This window comes from Rhincodon typus, chromosome 25, assembly GCF_021869965.1.
Source record: "Rhincodon typus isolate 14 chromosome 25, sRhiTyp1.1, whole genome shotgun sequence".
Taxonomy (NCBI): Eukaryota; Metazoa; Chordata; class Chondrichthyes; order Orectolobiformes; family Rhincodontidae; genus Rhincodon; species Rhincodon typus.
In genome coordinates this window covers 6,959,305-6,982,438 of record NC_063356.1, presented here as the reverse complement: position 1 = coordinate 6,982,438, position 23,134 = coordinate 6,959,305, and the positions used below count along the sequence as shown (strand labels likewise).

The 23,134-nt window shown below is 40.5% G+C and overlaps 1 protein-coding gene across 4 annotated transcripts in view; it reads left to right on the top strand.

Annotated features, from left to right (window-relative positions):
• tmcc2 (transmembrane and coiled-coil domain family 2) overlaps positions 1 to 23,134 on the top strand; it is a 143,263-nt gene that overhangs the window by 84,292 nt on the left and 35,837 nt on the right. The window contains exon 1 of one of the 4 annotated variants that reach the window (XM_048612077.1): positions 20,961 to 21,185. The exons of the other annotated variants lie outside the window; for them this stretch is intronic. Within the exon in view, the coding sequence (XP_048468034.1) occupies positions 21,102 to 21,185 (84 nt within the window). The 5' untranslated portion in view covers positions 20,961 to 21,101. Of the gene's footprint in view, positions 1 to 20,960; positions 21,186 to 23,134 lie in introns of those variants that run through there. 4 annotated transcript variants of the gene reach the window in all.

Below are 23,134 nucleotides of genomic sequence, written 5' to 3'. Positions count from 1 at the left end.
AAGCAGCATCAGAGGAGCAGGAAAGCTGACGTTTTGAGCCTAGACCCGAAACTTTCTGAAGAAGGGTCTAGGCCCGAAACGTCAGCTTTCCTGCTCCTCTGATGCTGCTTGGCCTGCTGTGTTCATCTAGCTCTGCACCTTGTTATCTCTAATAAAAAATACTAGCGAGCACTTTAAGCCTAGATCCTTCCCTTACACTTCCATCCAAATTCAAAAAACTAATCCTTTGTCTAAGAAACAGTTTTTGACAAATATTCACATTACTAATCTCTATGGCATTTTCCAGAAATAGAAGGATTTCCTCATAAAGGACTTGAAGATTTGCAGTGTCAGCTGTGGCACAGCTGATAACCTTCTGACTCTGAGGTGAGTGTGTTCTGTGACCAAAGCCAACTCCAGGAGTTGTGTTCAAAAATACAGGCTGACATTGCCAGTACAACATTGTCAGAGGTGCTGTATGTGAAATGAAATATTCAACCAAGACAGCATCTGCCTCTCGGGTGAATGTGAAAGATTCTACGACATCTTGTAAGAAAGAATAGGGTAGTTATCCCTGGTGTCCTAGCAAACAGTTATCCTTCATTCTGTATTATTAGTAGATCCTTGCTTTTGGGAACTTTCAATGTGCATGCAATTTGCCTCTGCCACAACTTGAAAATGCTTAATTATCTATGAAAGGAAGTCAGAGGTGGTATGTAACCTAAAACCTTTTTTATATGAAGTGCCTTTCTGTTGCAAGGGCATCCCAAAGTGCTGTGCACTTATGGAAATTCTTTTGAAATATCAGTTTGCAGGAAACATACTGGTATTAGTCGGTATGCGGTGGAGGATTGTGGAGGATGAAGGGTGAAATTTGTTTTTTTTTTACTGTGTACATTAAACATGTTACAAATGCACAAATATACTTATTTTGAACTAGATACTACTTTTCTAAAATACTCTATCATATGGAAATAAGTTAGAAAAAGTACACACAGCTAATACTCTGCCCCAAACACACACTGTCTGTGGGATCTTGAGATGTTGGTAGTGTCCCTTCTCCTAATTTGAAGGTCCACTTTCAAGACCCATCTGCTCCAGAGGTGTGTCATAATGTCTGATCAAAGTCGCTCTTTGTTGCATCAGTCTGAAGTGTCAGTTTTTCATTTCACATATAATTGTACCTTTCCGTGTAAGATTGTCAACTACAATATTGACACATTGTTGATCTATTTTCTTCCCCACATGCAATTTATTATTGTTTAGCCTGGATAGCAAGTACGATGGCTATCCCAGGCTTATGCTTATTCTGTTGAATTTACCGGTATTTTGTAAGAATAATGGTTGGCACATTTGACATTGGCTCTCTCTGCTTCTTGACTGGAAGAATTTTGATTCTGCTCACAAACTGTCTTACACACCAGCTAGATCTGACAGCTCTCTGCTCAGCTACAGTTGTGGAGTATTGCATTCAGGCAATGTGCACCTGCATCAGTGTAAAGCATGCCATTGGCCACGAGAGTGTGAATATGGAATGAGTAAATAGGCATCAAACAAGAAATCTAAATTCACTTTTGCGGAGGATGGGACAGTGGCATAGTGTGGTATAGTTGAATGATGAAGCCCCAAGTTTGTACTTGCAAATTAATCCTTTATTAAGCTAGATGTTTTACATATTGAAGGACACTTGATCCTCTTATACTGAGAATTCATCTTTCTGTGTGCTGATCTTATTAAAATTCATGCCTTTATATTGGTAGCAACATTGTAATATACAGTAACGCTTCTGCTGATTTATCTTGGAATGCACTATTTTGAGCCAGGAGTTGGAACATTTGTTATCAGAACTCTGCCAATTCTGGTCAGTTATACACATTGTCAGTCCCGCTTCAAGGCAAAATTTGAACTAGTTACAAAATCACTTTTCTTAGTATGTGAAGTACAATGTTCTTGTGGTTTCTGTATAATCTTCTTAATTTTTTTAAAAATTAAGTTTAAATAAATTGATTTCTAGGCAGAACACACTTCAAATTGTTGACACTAATCTCAGATTTACCAGATATCTGCCATTTATTTCACCTTTATTGGTGATCTGGCTGCTCACCAATATCACTTTTTACAACATTGCTGTGACAAAAATGGAACTTCAGTATTTATTGCATCACTTTTATCATCCACAATACTGTGCAGACTGAAGTTAGTTAACTCACCCCAAATTGGGCATTGAATCGAGGAAATTCCAACTGCCTGAAGCTCAGCTAATTAGCTGAGTAAACCCACTGAAGTTAGATTCTTTTTAAGCACATCATATTTAAAATGAAAGCTAATTCTTTTAAAAACTTAACTACTGATTCTATGGTTAAATGGACTACAGAAATTCTGGGATGTATCAAATAACTTTCATTATGCTAATATTTTAATTGTAAAAATGTTCTGAATTGTTGAGTGTGGGGCAGCAACAGATTGGAGAGAAATTTAGAATCTGATGAGAAAAAGAAAACAAAAACGTTCAGAGAAAGACATTAGGATTGAAGTCTTAATGTAAGATATAGCAATTAGAATGTGTATAGTGCTCTGGCTTTGCCAGTAACATGACTTCATCTACACCAGGTTTATTCTGGGGAGGAAAATATTCTTGGTTGAAACAATTTAAGGGGTGATTGAGAACAGCAAAAATGTATTCCTACTAATTAAATGGTGACTGCCAAAGGAACATAAGACATAGGAGCAGGAGTGGACCATTCAACGATTCAAAGCATGACTTAGAAACTTGAGTGCTCCAACTGGCACCAGTTGCTCGTAAACATATCTCCCAACTTCCTTTTTTATGATACACACACTCATACTGTATTTGAGTGTACCTGTCTCACCAACAGGATGTTAGTTATGTGTTCTCACCTGTAAGTGTTGGACTTCAGATGATGTCCCTTTATCTCATTATATTTTCATGTTATGCAGAGCTGTGACTATTGCAAGTGAAAATGCCTAGGTCTCAGAGGTTATAAGGACTGCTGTGTTTCTGATCAGTATCAATTTTTTGTTGGTGGAGCAATCATGTTTTACAAAGCTAGCATTTTGTTATTTTACCTATTTGATTTTAAAAATAACAATGCAACTTTTTAAAATAGTGTCTAAGCTCCTGGCTGTTCCATGCACTACATGTTGCTACTTTTAGCTTCTATAAAAAAACTATTTTTTGTAAATTATCTGCTCACCTACTTAAATGTTGACTGGAGAATGAGACACTTTCTATTTAGTCTAGAAGTTTTAGAAGCAAATTGTGTCACAGCTCACCCTCCCATTCAATTTTGTCATCCTCAGCGCTGGATATATTACATCTAGTTTCTTCATCCATATTAACGTTGATCCCTGCTTAGCTTGCTAGTTTCACAGAAAATGAATCCTTTATTCCTACTCCTTGTTTCCTGTCTGCCAACTAGTTTTCTAAAGATGTCACTACACTACTCCATATCCCATGCACTTTAATTTTATATGCTAACCTCTTACGTGGGATGTTACCAAAACTTTCTGAAAGTCTAAGTAAACCATATCCACTGGTTCTTACTATCAATTCTACTTGTTACATCCTCAAAAAATAATAGTGGATTCGTCAAGCATTGTTTCCCTTTTGTCAATCCATGCTGATTCTGTCCAATCCTGTCACTGTTTTCCAAGTGCTATGCTACTAATTTCTTTTATATAAAGAACTGTAGAGTTTTCCCGACTACTGATGTGAGGCTAACCAGTCTATACTTTCCTGTTTTCTCTCTCTGTGATTTTTTTGAAATTGGCATGATATTAGATATCCTGCAATCCGTATGAACTATTGTAGAGTTTATAGAATCTTAAAAGAAAACCACAAGTGCATCCACTCTGTAGGACTACTTCCTTAAGCAAGTCGTGATGTTTATTATTAGACTCTGGGAATTTATCGGCCTTTCATCTCATCAATTTCCCCAACACCATTTCCCTACTAATACTTACTTCAGTTTATTCCTCTCACTGGACACAATGTTCCCCAACATTTTTGGGATGATATTCGTGTCTTCTTTTATGAACACAGAACCAAAGGCATATTTAATTGGGTTGCTATCTCACTGTTCCTGACCATAACTTCCCCTGTTTTTGATTGTAAGGGACCTCTCTCTGGGTCTTCACTAATCTTTATCTCTTCACATACAAACTGTAAAAGCTTCTATTGGCATCTTCGCTGTAAGCTTAGCCTCTTATTCTGTTCTCACCTCTTAATCCTTTTCACTTCCTTTGCTGAAATCTAAATTACTCCCAATCCTCACATCTACTCCTTTTTGGCTAATTTGTTAGCCCATCCTTTGGATCTAATAATATTCCTAATTTTACCTTGTTGGCCGTGGTTGGGCCACCATTCCTATTTTAATTTTGTGCCAGATAGGAATGAACAACTGTGGTTCTTCATGTACTCCTTAAATACTTGCTTTTGCCTATCTGTTGTCATCGCTTTAAGTAAGTTCGAAATTTATCATAGCCATTTGGTATCTCAACACTGTAGTTTCCTGTATTTAGATTCAGGATCTTAGTCTCAGAATCAGCTACTGTCATATGGTAGTCCAGCAGAGGGCGAGAGAGAGAGAGAAAGACATCACTTTGGCAGATACATTAGAGCCTGGAAGCAGTTGCCCATACTGAAGAGTGGATCGTGTGGCTCCAGTCCCCGTGACCAGAAGGATGAACAGCATCCAGCAGATGGCAACTGAGAGGGAGGGGCATCACTCGGTGCATACATTAGAGCCTGGAAGCAGTCACTTGCACTGAAGAGTGGATTGTCATTGTCTTGGTATCTGGGACACAGCAGGAAAGGGTAAAAATAAACAGGACCTTAGTACAGCAGATTTGATAGTTTGGGGGACAAGCAGGAGATTCGGTAGAGAATCCAGGATGGTGTGTTTCTTCCTGGGTGCCGGGTGCCAGGGTCCAGGATGTCTTGGAACGGCTGCAGAGCGTTCTAAAGGGGCCAGGTGAGCAGCCAGAAGTCATTGTGCAAGTTGACACAAATGGCATAGGTAGAAATAGGGATGAGGTTCTGCAGTGTGATTACAGAAAGCTAGGAAAAAAGTTAAAAACCAGGACCTCGGCGGTGGTAATCTCCGGATTACTTCCATTGCCCCATGTTAGTGAGGGTAAGAACAGGAGGATATGGCAGATGAATGCGTGGCTAAAGAATTGGTGCAGGGGGCAGAAATTCAGATTCCTGGATCATTGGAATCCTTGCTGGGGCAGAAGTGACTTGGTCAAGAGCGACGGGTTTCACCTGAACTGGAGGGGGACCAGTATCCTGGCTGGCAGATTTGCTAGTGCTGCAAGGGAGGGTTTAAACTTGATTGGCAGGGGGGCTGGAATCTTAACAGCAGGGAGGCAAGTGTGAGGCTGGAAGAAGATGCTTTTTCTGATTACTGTAAGTTAAAGAGACAAGACAGGCTAGAACAGGACATGGAGTTAGGATAGCCTATTGGATTAAATTGCGTTTATTACGATGCAAGAGGGCTGACCGGTAAAGCCGATGAACTCAGGATGTGGATAGATATGTGGGACTGGGATATTATAGCCATTGAGGATCATGGCTAAAGGAGGGACAGGACTGGCACCTTAATGTGCCAGGGTACAGGTGCTCTAGGTGGGACAGAGGTGGAGGGGAGGGGGAGTTGCATTTTTGATTAAGGAGAGTATCACAGCAGTAGTCAGATGAAATAACAGGGATCATCCAGTGACGCTTTGTGGGTGGAGCTAAGAAATAAGAAAGGGATGGTGACATTATTGGGGTTGTACTATAAGCCCCCAAACAGTCAACTGGAATTAGAGGAACAAATATGCAGGGAGATTGCAGAGACTTGCAGGAGAAATAAATTTGTCATAGTGTTAAGAGCTTACATGGGGTGGAATTTATTATGTGTGTTCAGGAAAGTTTCCTCAAGCAGTATATAGAGGGTCCGACTCGGGAAGGGGCAAAAGTCGACCTACTCTTGGGAAATAGGGCAGGACGGAGGTGACAGTGGGGGAACAATTTGGGACCAGTGACCATAGATCTATTTATTTTAAGACAGTTATGGAGAACAAAACTGGTCCACAGATTCAAGTCCTAAATTGGGGCAAGGTGAATTTTGAAGGAATTAGACAGGAGCTTGCATGGGTTGATTGGAGTAGTTTTTTTGCAGGCAAAAGGGACCTCTGGCAAGTGGGAGGCCTTTAAAAGTGTGATAGCTAGAGTTCAAGGTCTGTATGTTCCTGTGAGGATGAAGGGCAAGGTTGGCAAGAGTAGGGAACCCTGATTGACGAGATATTGAGGCTTTGACCAGAAAAAAGGAGGCATGGCACAGGAACAGGCAGCTGGGATCAAGAGAATCCCTGGAAGTATATAGAGGATACAGGAGTTTACTGAAGAAGAAAATCAGGAGGGCGGAAAGGCGCACAGATAGCTTTGGCTGAGAAGACTAGGGTGAATCCAAAGAGATTCTTTATGTATATTAAAGGGAAAATGAATAACGAGCGAGAGAATAGGACCTCTGAAGGACCAAAGTGGACATGTATGTGTGGAACTGCAGGAGATGGGCAAAGTCCTCAATGAATGTTTTTCCTTTGTGTTTACTGTGGAGAAAGACATAAAGACTTGGCAACTTGGAAGTTCGTGGCGATATCTTGGGGACAGTCCATATCACAGTAGAGGAGGTGTTGAAAGAATTAGAATGTATGAAGGTGGATAAATCTCCTGGTCTTGACCAGATATATCCAAGAACCTTGCAAGTGGCTAGAGAAGAAATTGCAGGGGCCTTGGCTGATATATTTGCAAGCCACAGGTGAGGTCCCAGAAGATTGGAGAGTAGCGAATTTTGTGCCCTTATTCAAGAAGGACTGCAGAGAAAAACCTGGATTTTATAGACCAGTGAGCTTAACTTTCGTGGTAGGTAAGTTACTTGAGAAGATTCTGAGGGATAAGATATACATGCATTTAGAAAGAAAAGGTTTGATTAGAAGTAGTCAGCGTGACTTCGTGCGTGGGAGATTATGCCTCACAGATTTGTTAGAGTAATAGATTTTTTAAGTAACAGAATGAGGGTTAAATCTTTTAAAGCTAAAGCATTTGCATATTCTTAAAATTAGATCAATTGGCTGGATGGCTGGTTTGCAGTGACGCCAGTGTTTAATTCCCACACCAGCTGAGATTATCAATAAAGTCCTGTCTTCTCTGTCTCACCCGCTCACCTGAGGTGTGGTGACCCTCAGGTTCAACTGCCACCAGGCGTCTCTAATATTGATTGATTATTAAGTCTTCAAAATAAGCATGCAGTAGGGAAAGGATCAAATGGTACAAAGGCTGTATCGTCTGCCTGGTGCCCAGGCTCAGGATATCTCATCTGGGCTGCAGAGGATTGGGAGGGGAAATATCAAATTATCATGGTCTAACAAGGTACCAACGATATGGGTAGAAAGGGGAAAGAGGTTCTGAGGGAATATGAGTGGCTGGAGGCTAAATTGAAAGCGGAACCATAAAAGTAATAATCTCTGGATTACCACCTGAGCTACCAGCAAGTTAGCACAGGGGTCAACAAGATTAAAGAGATAAACGCGTGGCTCAAAGATCGGTGTGGGAGAAACAGCACCAGAACCAGGGAAGGAAGAAGCTGCTCCGATGGGACAACCTCCACCTGAATCAGGCACCCGAGTCTTGACAAATCGCATAACAACTAGGGTTGTCATAGTTACAGTAGGGGAGTGGGTTCAGTTGCATTGAAAATTGTGGAACATGTTAAAGGGGCAGGGGAGGGCTCAGAAGTTATTAAAGTTTCCAGAACGAGTGATCGGACAGAATGTGTGGAAAGGGTCAGGAATCTAACTTCATGCACAACAGATAAGGGGACAGCTATGAGAAGCAAGGCAGTCAGTGTAGGAGTGAGGGCCTTGTACTTAAATGTATGCAGTACATGAAGAAAGGTCAATGAATTCACAGTGCAGATTGAAATTAGCAGGTATGATGTGGGCATCAGAGATGTGGCTGCAAGGGGATCAGGCTGGGAACCAAATATCCAAAGATGAATGTCCTATTGAAAGGACAGGTAGATGGCGTGGGGTTCCTTTGCTAGTAAGGAATGGAATTAAATTGATAACAAGAAGTGATATTGAGTTGGAAAGTGTAGTATCTGCGTGAGCAGAGTTGATGAACCACAGAGGAGAAAAGACCCTGATGGGAGTTGTGTGCAAGTCTCCTAGCAGTAGTCAGGATGAAGGGAAGAAAATAAATCGAGAGAGAAAAGACATGTAAGAATGGCACTATTACAGTAACCATGGTGGACTTCAATATGCAGGTGGACTGAGAAAATGAGGTTGATAGCAGGTCTCAAGAAAAAAAAAATTGTAGAAAGTTTGAGTGCTTTGTTTGGAGCAGCTTGTGGTAGAATGCAATAGGTAACAACTGATGGATTTGATGTGTCATGAGGCAGGCTTGGTGAAGGAACCCCTAGAGGGCAGTGACCATAATATGATAGAATTCACCCTGCAATTTGAGAGGTAGAAGATTGAATCAGATGTAACGGTATTAGAGTTAGGTATTAGTAATTGGAAAGACATGAGGGAGGAGCTGCCAGAGTTGATTCGAAAGGGAGCCAAGCAGGGAAGACAATGAAGCAGCAATGGCAAGAGTTTTTGGGAGTAACTCAGGAGGCACAGCAGAAATTCATGCCAAGAAAGAAGAAACAAACTAAAGGGAGGGTGAAGCAACTATGACTGTCAAGAGAAGTCAGGGACAGCATAAAAGCAAAAGAAAAAGCATACAATATGGTGAGGATTAGTGGGAAGCCAGAGGATAATTTTTAAAAAAGGCAGTAAGAGGAAGAAAATGGAATATGAAAGTAGACCAGCTAGTAATATAAAAGAAAAATGTAAGATTTTTTTTAGATATCTACAAGGTAAGAGAAAGGCAAAAGTGGGCATTCGAATACTGGAAAAAGAGGCTGGAGAAGTAGTAACGGGGAACAACCAAATGGTGAAGGACCTGAATAGGTACTTTTGTGTCAGTCTTCAGTAGAAGACGTCAGCAACATACCAGAACTTCAAAGAAGTTAGAGGCAGAGGTGAGTGTGGTGGATCAATCATCCAGACCAGACGGACTACACCTGAGCGTTCTGAAGGAGATAGCTGAAGAGATTGTAGAGTTATTGGTCGTGATCTTCAAGGAATCACTGGAGTCAGGGAGGGTACCAGAAAACCAGTGAAGTTTTGTCGGGGTCAGTATTGGGACCACAGCTCTTCACATTATATATTAACAATCTAGATGAAGGAACTGAGGGCATTGTTCCTATGTTTGCAGATGGCACAATAAAACAGATGGAGGGACAGGTAGTGTTGAGGAAGCAGAGAGGCTGCAGAACAACTTGGGAAGGCTAGGAGAGTGGGCAAAGAAGTGGCAGATGGAATACAATGTGGCAAAGTATGAGATTATGCACTTTGGTCGGAACAGTAGAAGTGTAAACTATTTTCTAAACAAGGAAAGGCTTTAGAAATCTGAAGCACAAGGGGACTTGGGAGCCTTGGGTTAACTTGCAGGTTCAGTTGGCAGTTAGGAAGATAAATGCAATGTTAGCATTTATTTCAAGAGAGCCATAATACAAGAGCAGAGAGATATTGCTGAGGCTCTAAGGCTCTGATCACACTCCATTTGGAATATTGAGAGCAGTTTTGGGCTTCGTATCTAAGGATGTGCAGTTTTTGGGGAGGGTTCAAGGTGTTTTCAAGAATGAAGGTCTTGTCATATGAGGAACGGTTGAGGATGCTGGCTCTGTCCTTGATAGAGTTTAGAAGGATGAGGGGGTGATCTGATTGAAATTTACAAAATACTGAGAGCCCTGGATAGAGTAGGCATGGAGATGATGTTTCCACTAGGAGGAGAGACTGGGACCCAAGGGCACAGCCTCAGAGTGAAGAGATTACCCTTGAGAACTGAGATGAGGCAGAATTTCTTGAACATCGGGTTTTTATTCTATGATAGTCCTTGCTGCAGAGGGCTATAGATGCCAAGTCACTGAGTTTATATTGTGAGTCCAGTTGAGTTTTTGGTCAATGTTAACCCCAAGGATAATGATAGGTAGGGGATTCAGTGATGGTAACACCATCAAATGTCAAGGGGCAGTCATTAGATTGCCTGTAATTGGAGATGGTCATTGCCTGGCATTTGTGTTGCACAAATGTTACGTGCCACTTGTCAGTCCAAGCCTGGATATGTTCCAGATCTTGTTGCATTTGAACATGGACTATTTTGGTATCTGAGGAATCACGAATGGTGGTGTACATTATGATCTTAACCTCATTACAGCTTGGTCTAGACATGGGCAAATAACTAAAGCTCAGATTTGAGAGTGACTGTCCTTCAAGGCCACATTTAACTGAGTGTGACAGCAAGCAGCCTGAGCATAAAAACCAAGTTATTGGGAATCGGGGGGAAAGACTCTCTGCCAGTTGGAGTCATGCTTAGCACAAAAGATACTTCTGGTTGTTGGGAGTTGATCATCTGAGTAATATGACATTGTTGTAGGAGTTCATCAGGATGCATATTTTCGAATCACCCTCTACAGAGATGTTTTTACACACCTTTGGAGCAAATGAGACTTGAACCAACACCTCTTGGTTCTGAGATGGGGACACTATGACTGCGCTACGAGAGCTCTTGAGTTCTTCACGGAAGTGTCTTAGATTGAAACACTTTCACTGCTTTATTAATGACTTTCCCTCCATCATAAGGTCAAAAGATGGGATGTTTGTTGATGATTGCATAATGTTCTACACCACTTTCAAATCCTTAGATACTGAAGCATTCTTATGTTCATATGGAGCAAGACCTGGACAATAGTGAGGTTGATAGGCAGCAAGTATCACTTACACCATACAAGTGCCAAGCAATGACCATCTCCAACAAGAAAAATGCTACCTGCTCCCTTCATGATATTCAGTGGCATTACCATTGTTGAACACCCCTGCATTCCGCTCAACATCCTGGGGGTTACCATTGATCAGATACTGAACTGGACCAGCCATACCTTACTGTGATTATAACAACAGATCAGAGGTCGGTAATTCTACAGCGAGTAACTCCGAGCCTGACTCCCCAGAGTCTGTCCACCACTTATGAGGCACAAGCCAGCAATGTAATGGAATTCCCTTCCCTTAGGTAAGTGAGTACAGGTCCAACAACACTTGAGCTTGACACCATGCAGGATACATTTGCTTGATTGATAAAGGCCTTGCCGAAGTATGTATAGTTGTAACTTTCGCAAGGGAATTGGCTCGATAATTGGCAAAAGAATGAAAGAACTTTAATGAAAGATCAGAGGAGTAACACTACTTGGATAACTCTTTCGAAGAAGCAGGAAGGTCTCATGCTGTAAAGAAATCGCCGATCATTGTTTGCTAGGATAAATCAAATTTAGCAGTGTAGGACATTTCATGTCCGTGATCACCAGTAGCATAACATTCATAAACAAGTGCTTGAAGCCAGTCTTAAAGGAATTTGAATTCCAGGGTCTCCCAAAATTGCTCTACGAATGCTTAAAATGTTACTGTACAAGGGTTTTTGTTTTGGCCAAATTAAGACTGCATTGCTGTTGAAATCAGGAATATGTTCAATATCAATGCCAGTGTTAAATAGTGATTTTCCAATGTCAAAGTTCTAGGTTTGCTACAAGTATTATCAGCACTAATTTAGTGATAGCTGCACCAGAATAAAACAACTTTTCATCATTCATTTCTGAAGAAGGGTCCAGGCCCAAAACGTCAGCTTTCTTGCTCTTCTGATGCTGCCTGGCCTGTTGTGTTCCTCCAGCTCCACACCTTTGTTATCTCATTTTCATCATTCATGTTGTGGTTGTTTTAAACAATCATGTAGTCATCTCCTTATGATACTGATTTAAAACATATTGGTTGATTGAGTTTTAGCTGATTGCTGTTTTCTGCACCACCACTGGGAGATGTTGTGATGTGACACCTGTCATTTCGCTGATTCTCAGTATTAGAAGCTGACAACTTAAAAGTTATAAATGGAGTGATTGAAAGTTGAAAGGCATTACGAAACCGTCACACTGTAATACTTCGAAAATGTTTAATTATTCAGTTGCTCAGAGAGGTTGCTGCTCAGTACAAAAATCAAATGATGTGAATACACCAAGATGAATTACACGGTAATATCCAACTCGGAGTACTGGAAACAAACAATTTTTAAGTGGTCAGAAGTAAAATAGAGGGAGCTGGGAAGAATGTTGCAGTTCTGAAGAGAAAATCATAGCATTTCTGATTCGTGACCCGATGAAAGCTCATTGCTTCTCTCTCCACAGACCCTGTCGGACTTAGTAATTATTTCCAACATTTTCTGATGTGCTTTCAGATTGCCAGCCTTTGCAGTGTTGTGCTTTACATTTGTTCAGTTCACCTTTGTGGAGAAACTGCAATCTTATGTCTGGCAAAGGCTCTTAACCTGGTAATGTTAGCCCATGCTTTCCTTTTACAGACTCTGAAGAACTTATGTATTCCTTTTTTTTCATTTTTATTTCAAATTTGTAGCTTTTTCTTACATATCCAATTGATTTGCATGTTGACAAAAGAAAACATCATGGACTGTTAAGATCCGATCATTGGGTATTTTGTATTTTATGACAGTACTGTGCCTTTAAGAGACACTCTGTCCTGTTTCTCTTGCAGAGGGATGTTGTCACAGTGGTGCAGAAATGTCTCCTTGAGAAAGGCAGTTGATAAACAACTTTGAGGTTTCCCCTGTGTTTTTTTTACCTAAAACAAAAGAATCATGAGTGGGTGTGGTCAGGGCTCTCACAGACCCAGGAAGGCTTTTAGTTTTGCTTTTGTTAGTGAGAAGGTTTCTGCCGGAGCTAAAGTTTGAGTTCTCTGCTCGAGTGAAGTCTTAGACAAGAGGCTCTGTCTCAAAGGTCACAAAGAGAAGACTTGTTTCTTTCTTCTGGACTGGAGAGAGTCAGCATGTAAGATCATAACTGTTTTGCTGAGTTGCATTTTGCCAAAGGCTATGTTTATGGGATGCTGCCTCTATTGGAACAGTTGATGATTAGTATTTAAATAATACATTATCTTGTTTAGTATTTACATAGAGTAAACTTATGCCAATTTTCTTTACCTGTGTTGTAAGAATACAGTGCGTTTTGATTGACGCTTAATGGTGGACCAGTTGAGTCATGTCTGGAACACAGCACCTCACACTTGCCTTTAAAGAAAATACAAAAGTTAGGATCTACGCTATCTCCATAATATACTTTGGGGTTTCTGGTCTGGTCCACAAACAAGGTATAATTGTATGTATTTTTCAAGTAGTGAAAGCATTTTCTTGTAACCACAAGAGTCATAGAGCTGTACAGCATGGAAACAGACCCTTTGGTCCATCTCGTCCATGCTAAACAGATATCCTAAATTAATCTAGTCCCATTTACTAGCATTTGGCCCATATCCCTCTTAAACCTTTCCTATTCATATACCCATCCAGATGCCTTTTAAATGTTGTAGTAGTACCAGCTTCCTCCATTTCCTCTGGCAGCTCATTCCATACACGCACCACCCTCTGAAAACGTTGCCCCTCAGGTCCCTTTTAAATCTTTCCCCTCTCACCTTAAACCTATGCCCTCTAATTTTAGACTCTCCCACCCTGCAGAAAAAACCTTAGCTAATCATCCTATCCATGCCAATCGTGATTTTATAAACCTCCATTAGCTCACCCCTCAGCCTCTGGCATGCCAAGGAAAATAGACCCTATTCAGACTCTCCCTGTAGTTCAAACCCCCCAATCCTGGCAACATCCTTATAAATTTTTTCTTAACCCTTTCAAGTTTCACAACATCCTCCCTATGGCCGGGAGAGTAGAATTGCACGCAGTATTCCAAAAGTGGCCTACCCAATGTCCTGTACGGCTGCAACATGACCTCCCCAACTCCTATACTCAATGCAGTGACCATGAGAGACAAGCATACTAAATGCTGCCTTCCCTATCCTGTCTGCCTGCAAGTCTATTTTCAAGGAACTGTGAATCTGCATGCCAAGGTCTCTTTATTCAGCAACACTTCCCAAGACCTTGCCATTGATTGTATAAGTCCTGCCCTGATTTGTCTTTCCAAAAAGCAGCACCTTACATTTATTAAAATTAAACTCCATTTGCCACTCTCCGGGCCCTTTGGCCCACCTGATCAAGGTACTGTTGTACTCTGAGGTAAACTTATTCGCAGTCCACGACACCTCCAATTTTTGTGTCATCTGTTTACTTACTAACCATACCTCCTAAGTTTATGTCCAAATCTATCTTCCCTTTTCTTAAAAAAAAAACTTTCTTGCCTAAGAAGGGGTCAAGTCAACACAAGTTCCTCACTCCTAATCTCTAACCTATGGTCCTTTTGAGGAATTACCTATTTTTAATGTCCAGTCAGCTTTGAGCTTGACTGTATAGCCTTAAACAGCTCGAGAATAGTGGTCAATTGGACAAGGCACAGATCTGTTGCTCTAACCTGTGAACTATGCAGAACGAATTAGTGCTTTCAGAAGGGTAATGTGTACAAAGAAAGATCCTGAAGCAGCAATTGTGGAAAATTATGGCTCTTTAAAATATCTTGGCATACAAAAGCACTTCCTTAAATCTTGTTTCATGTTAAGAGCATATTTACTTTTTTTATAGATTGCTGCCCAATGCAGATGATGTTGTCTGGTGTCTCATGACAGACTAATAAAGGTAGAAATGGGCAATTGTCATTTTTCACGGAATTGTTTTTTTCATAGAATCCCTACAGTGTGGAAACAGGCCATTCGGCCCAACAAGCCCACACCGCCCCTCTGAAGAGCATCCCACCCAGTCCCATTCCCCTACATTTCCCATGTCTAACCCACCTAACCTAAACATCCTTGGGCACTATGGACAATTTAGCGTAGCCAATCCACCTCGCCTGCACATCTTTGGTCTGTGGGAGGAAACCGGAGCACCTGGAGGAAACCCATGCACACACAGGGAGAATGTGCAAACTCCACACAGACAGTCGCCCGAGGCTAGAATTGAACCTGGGTCCCTGGCACTGTGAGGCAGCAGTGCTAACCACTGGGCCACCGTGCTGCACATTTATGGGTGGCAATTGTCATGTTTATTTAGTTGACAAATACCAGTTAGTCAAACGACTTTCTTGTTTCTAACTTTCTTGAGTTAAAGTTGCTGTGCTATTTTCCTTACTTAGTAAGGGATTGTTAGTTTGTCTATTTTGACTTGGTTTGTTCAGAACGTTATAAAGGCACACTTCACCCTTTAATGGATGTCAGTTTATTAATTGTTTTTAAGCTTGTCAAAAAGTATATCAACACTTATTGACACTCGGTATGAGTTATTTTAGGGTGAGGAGATATTCATTTGCAATGTTACACTTTCTGAATAAATCTAAAATTGACTTCTGGTCATCTCCTTCGTGAACTGACTGTAAGAAATTTTAGCACCAACTAGAAGTAATCGATCTCGTTGAACAAGCAGCCCAGTGGAACGCTGCCCCCACTATCTTTATGGTAAGATTACCTGTATGGGAATTTGTAATCCTCCAGTGTCTTGCTGAGAATGTGTTGAAATTTTCCATTTAATGTGTGTTGGGAAGGGATTACAATGTCTGCGCATCATTTCCAAGAGGCTTTTGACAGCTAAGTAGATGTTTGTAGTGAGAGTAGAATTGAATTGGCTGTCATGACCTCTGTCTTTCAATGACTTAGCAGCAGTTGTCTATCAAGTTCATATTTGAACGATGATTGTTTGAACAAGTGGCTGGTGGTCACTTGCTTATCAGGGCATTTGTGGACTGTGTGAGATGAAGATTGTACGGAAGCGCCCTATGACAATCGAGAAATGGTGATGAGGACAAGATGGTGAAACTGGGAGTCCCTCGTCAAATATCTCCACACAGGTGATAGATGCATGAAGGTTCTGTTGATCCGACTTTGGGTAGCACTGTCTTAGCTGGTAGACTCTCTTCAGGATTCTTCTGCTCACCCGAAATGCGTAACACTAGAAAAGTGGCCTTAAAATAGGCTTTCCCAATTTCTTCTGCTTGGCAACCACATTATGTGAGATGGGTTTGTTGATTTGAATGTGGCCAATTTCAATGTAATAAAGAATCACTGTTCAAGAAGCTCAATCAGAGTTAAAAAACACAAGTGAATCCAAATAAGAAATATCCCTCAGCTTTATCCACTTGCTTTTGCTAATTAACTTGATTATTCTCCTACCCTAAAATTCATAACCTTCAACTCTTTTGAATGTTTCAATTGAAGCAACATTTAGTGCAAAGTAATACATTTTGCTTTTCTTGTCAATAACTCTGGTTAATTCCTAATTATAACATCTAATCTGTTTGTTAGCTTCCCATATCCCTCCCTCTTCTGAATAGTTCTGTTTTCACACCTTAAATGCACATTATTAGGTTTATAACACAAGCCCCCTTGAGGAGAAAATGTTATATTGTAATCTGTTGAGGAAACAACTGAATTACTAATGATAAACGGCTTACTTCAATGTCTTTGTATTTATGATAAACTTGAGCTAGCAGTGAATGTGTTTAGGGAGCTGTTCTTTGATAATTTGCAGTCACATATTTTCTGCTTGCTCAAATTTTGTTTCCTCTTGTCTGCAAACATTCTCCCCTCCTGTATTTGCTTCAAACTGAAATTATAGAATTGTAGAATCCCTACAATGCAGACAGAAGCCATTCAACACATCAAGTCTGCACCGACTGTCTGAAGAGCATCTTGGTCAAATCCCCACCTGCTACCTCCTACCCCTCCATTTACCATGACTAGTCCACCTAACCTGCACATCCTTGGACTGTGGGAGGAAATGGGAACGCCCATTGGCAAACTATGCAGACACAGCAAGAGTGTATAAACTCCACACAGATCGTCACCCAAAGCTGGAATTGAACACGGATCCCTGGCTTTGTATGGCAACAGTGTTAACCAACGTGCTACCATGCTGCCCGTAACTCTGATCATTTGGAGAGCTTTCAATTACTCATTTGGGATTATTCAACATTTATTTCTCTGCTTTAACACCACTTAGTTTCTTTTATTCATTAATGGATGGCTGGCCAGCATTTATTGCCCATATCTAGTTGCCCTTCTTTGATCGCTGCAGTCCACCTGCTGTGGGTTGACCCACAATGCCTTTAGAGAGGGAATTCCAGGATTTTGATCGTGTGACAGTGAAGGAACAGTGATATATTTCCAAGTTGGGATGGTGAGTGGCTTGGAGGGGTATTTGTAGGTGGTGGTGTTCCCATATATCAACTGCCCTTGTCCTTTGAGATGGAAATGGTTGTGTGATTGGAAGGTGCTGTCTGAGGATCTTGGTGAATTTCGGTAGTGCATATTGTAGATAGTACACACTGCTGCTACTGAGCATCAATGGTGAAGGCAACGAATGTTTGTGGATGTGGTGCCATTCAAGCAGGCTGCTTTGTCCTGGATTGTGTCAAGCTTCTTGAGTTTGCACCCATCCAGGCATTTGGAAAATGTTCCATCACGATCCTGATTGTGCCTTTTTAGCAAATGGACAGGCTTTGGGGAGTCATGAGGTGAGTTACTCGCTGCAGTATTCCTTGCTTCTGATCTGCTGTTACAGCTCTTGCGTTTATGTGACGGGTCCAGTTGAGGTTCTCGTCAAACTGGCAGCGGCCACTTAAGGCTTGTCAGTGTTTTTTGTCACTTCTGAGAAAATGTTGCAATGGAACTGATTATAAAGAGCCATTTTGAGGTCCAGTTGTGTAATGATGCCTTAGTAAACAACAGTCACGTGGCTTTAGACGATGTTCCTTCCCAATTTACTCGGTATTTTTGAGGAAGTAATTGCTGCATATGCTCTGATTAAAACCTATTGCTTTCTGTACTTTAATTTCCAGAAGGTTTGAAGCATTTCACATAAAAGGCATGAACATAGAACAGTACAGCACATACAGCATAGTAGAGGCCCTTCGGCACAACATCTTGGGCCAAAGGGCCTGTACTATGCTGTATGTGCTGTATTGTGCCACGATGTTGTGCCGAACTTTTACCCTAAACCTAAGGTCTGTCTAACCTTCACCCCTACCTTATCCTATCATCCATATGCCTATCTAATAGCTGCTTAAATGCCCCGAATGAGGCCGACTCCACTACCCTCACCGGCATTACATTCCACGCTCCTACCACTCTGAGTAAAGAACCTACCTCTGATGTCTCCCCTCTATCTACCTCCACTCACTTTAAAACTATGCCCCCTCGTAATAGCTACCTCCACCCTAGGAAAAAGTCTCTGGCCATCTACCTTATCTATACCTCTGATCATTTTGTACACCTCTATCAAGTCACCTCTCATCCTTTGTTGTTCTAAAGAGAAGAGCCCTAGCTCTCTCAACCTTTCCTCATAAGATCTTCCCTCCATTCCAGGCAACATCCTGGTAAATCTCCTCTGCACCTTTTCCAATGCAGTTTTCAGGGAACTGTGGACATGAACCCCGAGATCCCTCTGCTCCTCCACACTGCCAAGAATCTTTCCATTAACCCTGTATTCTGCTTTCAAGTTTGTCCTTCCAAAATGAATCACCTCACACTTTTCAGGGTTAAACTCCATCTGCCACTTCTCAGCCCAGCTCTACATCCTATCCATGTCCCTTTGTAACCTAGAACAGCCCTCCGCACTATCCACAACTCGACCCACCTTCGTATCGTCCGCGAACTTACTAATCCACCCTTCCACTCCTACATCCAAATCATTTACAAAAATCACAAATAGAAGAGGACCCAGAACAGATCCTTGTGGTACACCACTTGTAACTGAGCACCATGTTGAATATTTTCCATCCACTGCCACCCTTTATCTTCTAAGGGTCAGCCAATTCTGAATCCAATCTGCCACATTTTACCCTATCCCATGCCTCCTTACTTTGTGCATGAGCCTACTATGGGGAACCTTGTCAAACGCCTTACTTAAATCCATGTACACCACATCCACTGCTCTACCTTCATCCACGTGTTTGGTCCCCTCTTCAAAGAATTCGATGAGGTTTGAGAGGCATGACATATCACCTACTAACAGTAGGGGCCCTAGGAGTGTTATGGAACAGAAAGACCTAGGGTTGCAGGTTATATGGTTCCTTGAAAGTGGTGTCACAGGTAGACAGGGTGGTGAAAAGGGCATTTGGCACACTTGCCTTCATCGTTCATAGCCTTTAGTACATGAGTTGGGACATGTTATGGCGGTGCAAAACATTAGTAAGGCCACATTTGGAGTACTACGTACAATTCTAGATGCCCCGCTACAAGAAGGATGTGATTAACTGGAAAAGGTGAAAATAAGATTTACATTGTTGTTACCAAGATTGGAAGGTTTGAGTTATAAGGAGAGGCTGGATAGGCTGGGTCTCTTTTTCCCTAGACTGTAGGAGGCTAAGGGGTGACCTGAAAGAGGTTTATAAAATCATGAGAGGCATGGATAAGGTGAATAGCCAAGGTCTTTTCCTCAGATAGGGGAGTCCAAAACTCGAGGGCATAGGTTTGAGGTAAGAGATAAAGATCTTAAAGGAACCTGAGGGGCACCAATCTTTCACAGAATGGCGTACATGGAACAAGCAGCCAGATGAAGTGACAGAGATGGGTACAACTGCAACTTTTAAAAAGACATTTGGAGAGGTGCATGGATAGGATAAGTTTAGAGTAATAAGGGGAAAATGCAGTCAATGGGACTAATTCAGTTTAGGAAAGCTGGTCGGCATGGATGAGTTGGGCTGAAAGGCCTGTTCCCATGCTGTATGATTGTATGCTGTATGTATGACTGTGACTAGTTAATCTTAAAATCATGGAAATTCAAAATCAAGTTTGACTTCCAAAGAAATTGGCAGAAAGATTTTAAAAGTGTGGCAGCCATAGCAAGATTTGCATGGAGGAAATTATGAAGTTGTGTCCTGCATCTGGACTGTCATCCAGTAATTACTTTGCTTTAAAAATGCAATGCAAATTGAGAAAAGAAATGTTATTATACTCTATGGGTATATTAAAATGCAGGGCTGCCATTTTCAGCTCCTTAGATTTATTAAATCGAATGAAGACTAATTTTGTAAATGGTTTTCGATCTTACCCAACTTGTTGGGAGTCAAAAATTAATATTAAAACATCAATTCTATTGTCAGAGACTTAAACTAGTGACACATCCTGGCCTCCTCTGATAATTAAAAGATTGAGGCTAACTATAATCAAAACAAAAAATTCTTGGGTGCAATAAAACATTTTTTTGTTGATTTGAGTTACTGCATTTTTTTTGCAAGTTTAGACTTTTGACAATAGAATTAAATCTTGTACCAGATATTTCACTTATTCAAAGAACAAAAGATAATTACATCAACAGTTATCACCAATAACAAGGAACCAAATATGTATATTCTATTTTGGTGGTTGAATTACCTGACCAGAACATTGACGTAGTTTGCCTTTTAATTCCAAGTCAACTGAATTTAAATTTTGCCTTGACACAGAAACCTCATACCCATCATTATTTTGTTCTGTTCAAGTATGCGCTGTAGCTATTTCTGTTAGCAGGCTTTGCATTCAGCTGTACAGAAGTCTAAGTAGTGCAGCTCCCCAGAGAGAAGGAAATGTTCCACACTTGCATGCTCTTGGTCTAAACCATTAAAGTTGGTGGGGGAGTGGAATGCAGCAGAAAGCTCAGATAGATGTAGATGTTCAACCCCAAGCATTAATCATTATAAAACACTGTTGCTGTTTCCTTTTAGTGATGTGTAGATTTTACAAAATAAATCAAATGCATAAAACATTAGACTTCATGTTCATTTTGAAGTTACAGGGCAACCCTCTAAGATTATAGATGAATCAAATTCAAAACAGGTCCTTGTTCTACTTTATTTCAATCCGTGCTGAGTGATACGTTTAAAGAACAGAGTTAACACTCCTGTGGGCAGTGAACGCAGTCGCTCATAGGCACCCTATGGTGAGCTGCTCATCTCTACAAAGAAGTCTATTCAGGTGTTAGTATGAGGTAGAAATAAAAGGGAAAGACGGAGGAAGAAAAAAGTGACTTGATTCAATTAACCATGCTGGCGAACGAGGCTGTGCCACCAACCACAGATCACTTTCACCCGGAATCAGTTAATGCTCTTGCTTTTCACAGCAATACGGTAAAACAAGATCATCGCCAATTTTAATTTTAGAAACTGCTTTTTTTGCTATAAATCTCTAAGGGAAATATTTCAAGTGGTGGAAGGAAATATTGTGAATTCAACTTGTCTTTTTTAAATTTGTGGTCTTGAAAATTTCCCACGCTCATTAATTTACATTTATGTTGTTAAGATTGTAAAATGCAAACATATTTTCAATAAGCAAGTTTACAAAGCTTTAACTGTAGTTTCTCTGCATTTCATCCCTGCATGGAACTTTAGAATTGATCATGCAGACAACGCCGAAGCTGTTTTAGGAGCGTCAAAAAATTGGGCCATTGTGTGTGTGTCAGAGGGTATTTGCATCAACAAGGATTAAGGTAACCCATCAAAAAAGCTTCTGCAATGAATTTGTCTGTTATTCATTCTTGGCCCAAACAGTAAACTTGTAATTTTGTCAAATAATTAAAATCCTTGAAGGAAATAAATCTATATGTAGACTTCAAATTTGCAGAAATATCAGTACTTTGAAAATAATGGCACACTGAAACTTTCTTTTTAGAGATGATATGTGGGAAAGCTGCATGTTAGCATTTAATTCCTTCATTTGTCATTCTCTCAGCTGTCCTTTTATTTTGCAGAAAGGAAAGAATGGTTCACAATAGGGCCTTTCATTAGGAAATTTCTTAATATGGGAAACAGGAAGCACTAGAGTAGCAGAAAGCTAGAAAATGAATTACACGGTGATTTTCTTCTGTGTGTGGAATTCCAAGGCTTTTGAATCCATGTTAAGTTTACCATGATCAAAAGCAAAAGTTCATTGGCCAAGAGTCTGAAATTAAAACAACTGGTGGAATTATCACACTGATACTCAATGAGCTAAAATTTTAGTTTGAGACCATTTACGTTCTGATAATGTTTGAACCTGAAATGTGATATGCATAAACTTTTTTACACTAATGAGCAGAGTGATGAAGTTGAATTATTCTGACAAATGGTGCCCTCTACCAAAATTTTTCTGACAGAGTTGCGCTGTCTCTTCTGTTTTCTGATTCAGACCTGTGATATGCTTGCAGCATTTATTATTTTTCATACAAGGATTCAAGTTTTTCTTATTAGTCAGTTTCTAACATTGTTTTACTTGCAGCAAGTAAAACACAGATATCACAGTCTCTTGATTCATTGAAAATAGGAACTAACATTTTAAATTGTTGCTTTGCACAATAATTTTAAAACGTTTGCGTTCGTGTTATTTTATGCTTGAAAGTGCTGTATGACACAGAATTCACAAAGCTGATGTCCCACTTCAGAGTCAAGATAATCTTGATTGGAAGATGTTTGACTGCCTCGTCAATGATTAATAGAATTGGAATTGAAATTGAAACACAGCTAATGAAAAAATATTAATGCAAGGGCTTGCATCCAAGAGTTTAGCTTTGTGACGGTGTGTTATTTCATTTCTAAAGAGTTATTTCTGCTTCTTTGGTAAATTTACTGACCGGGGGACACAATTGAACTCATTTGTTCGTAGCTTAGATAGGAGTTAATAAATAATCAAGAGCTTCTATTCCTGAGCTTTATCCAGTGATTCATGCTACCTGTGATGCTTTCCATATTTGAATAAGTAGTTGGTACTTAGTAGCGAGACTCAAGTGTAGAACAGTCAATTGGCAAGGCATCAGTGTTAAAATTACCCATTGAACTGATAAACCAGGAAGGAATGAGAACCCTCATAAACCAGGGGGTCATGGTGTGGAGAGTGGAGTTCTTGGGCAAAGTGTCTTTAACATTTGTTTCTTTATGTTACTTCTATAATATAATTAGAACTTGTGTTAATGACTTACCAGCAGCAATAATTATCCAATGAATGGAGTCACTGACTAGTCTGAGCAGCTGGAGACATTTAACCAGTCATCTCCGTCATGTGCCTTCAGCAGTGTAATAAATACTGAACAAAGAAAAGAACTGTG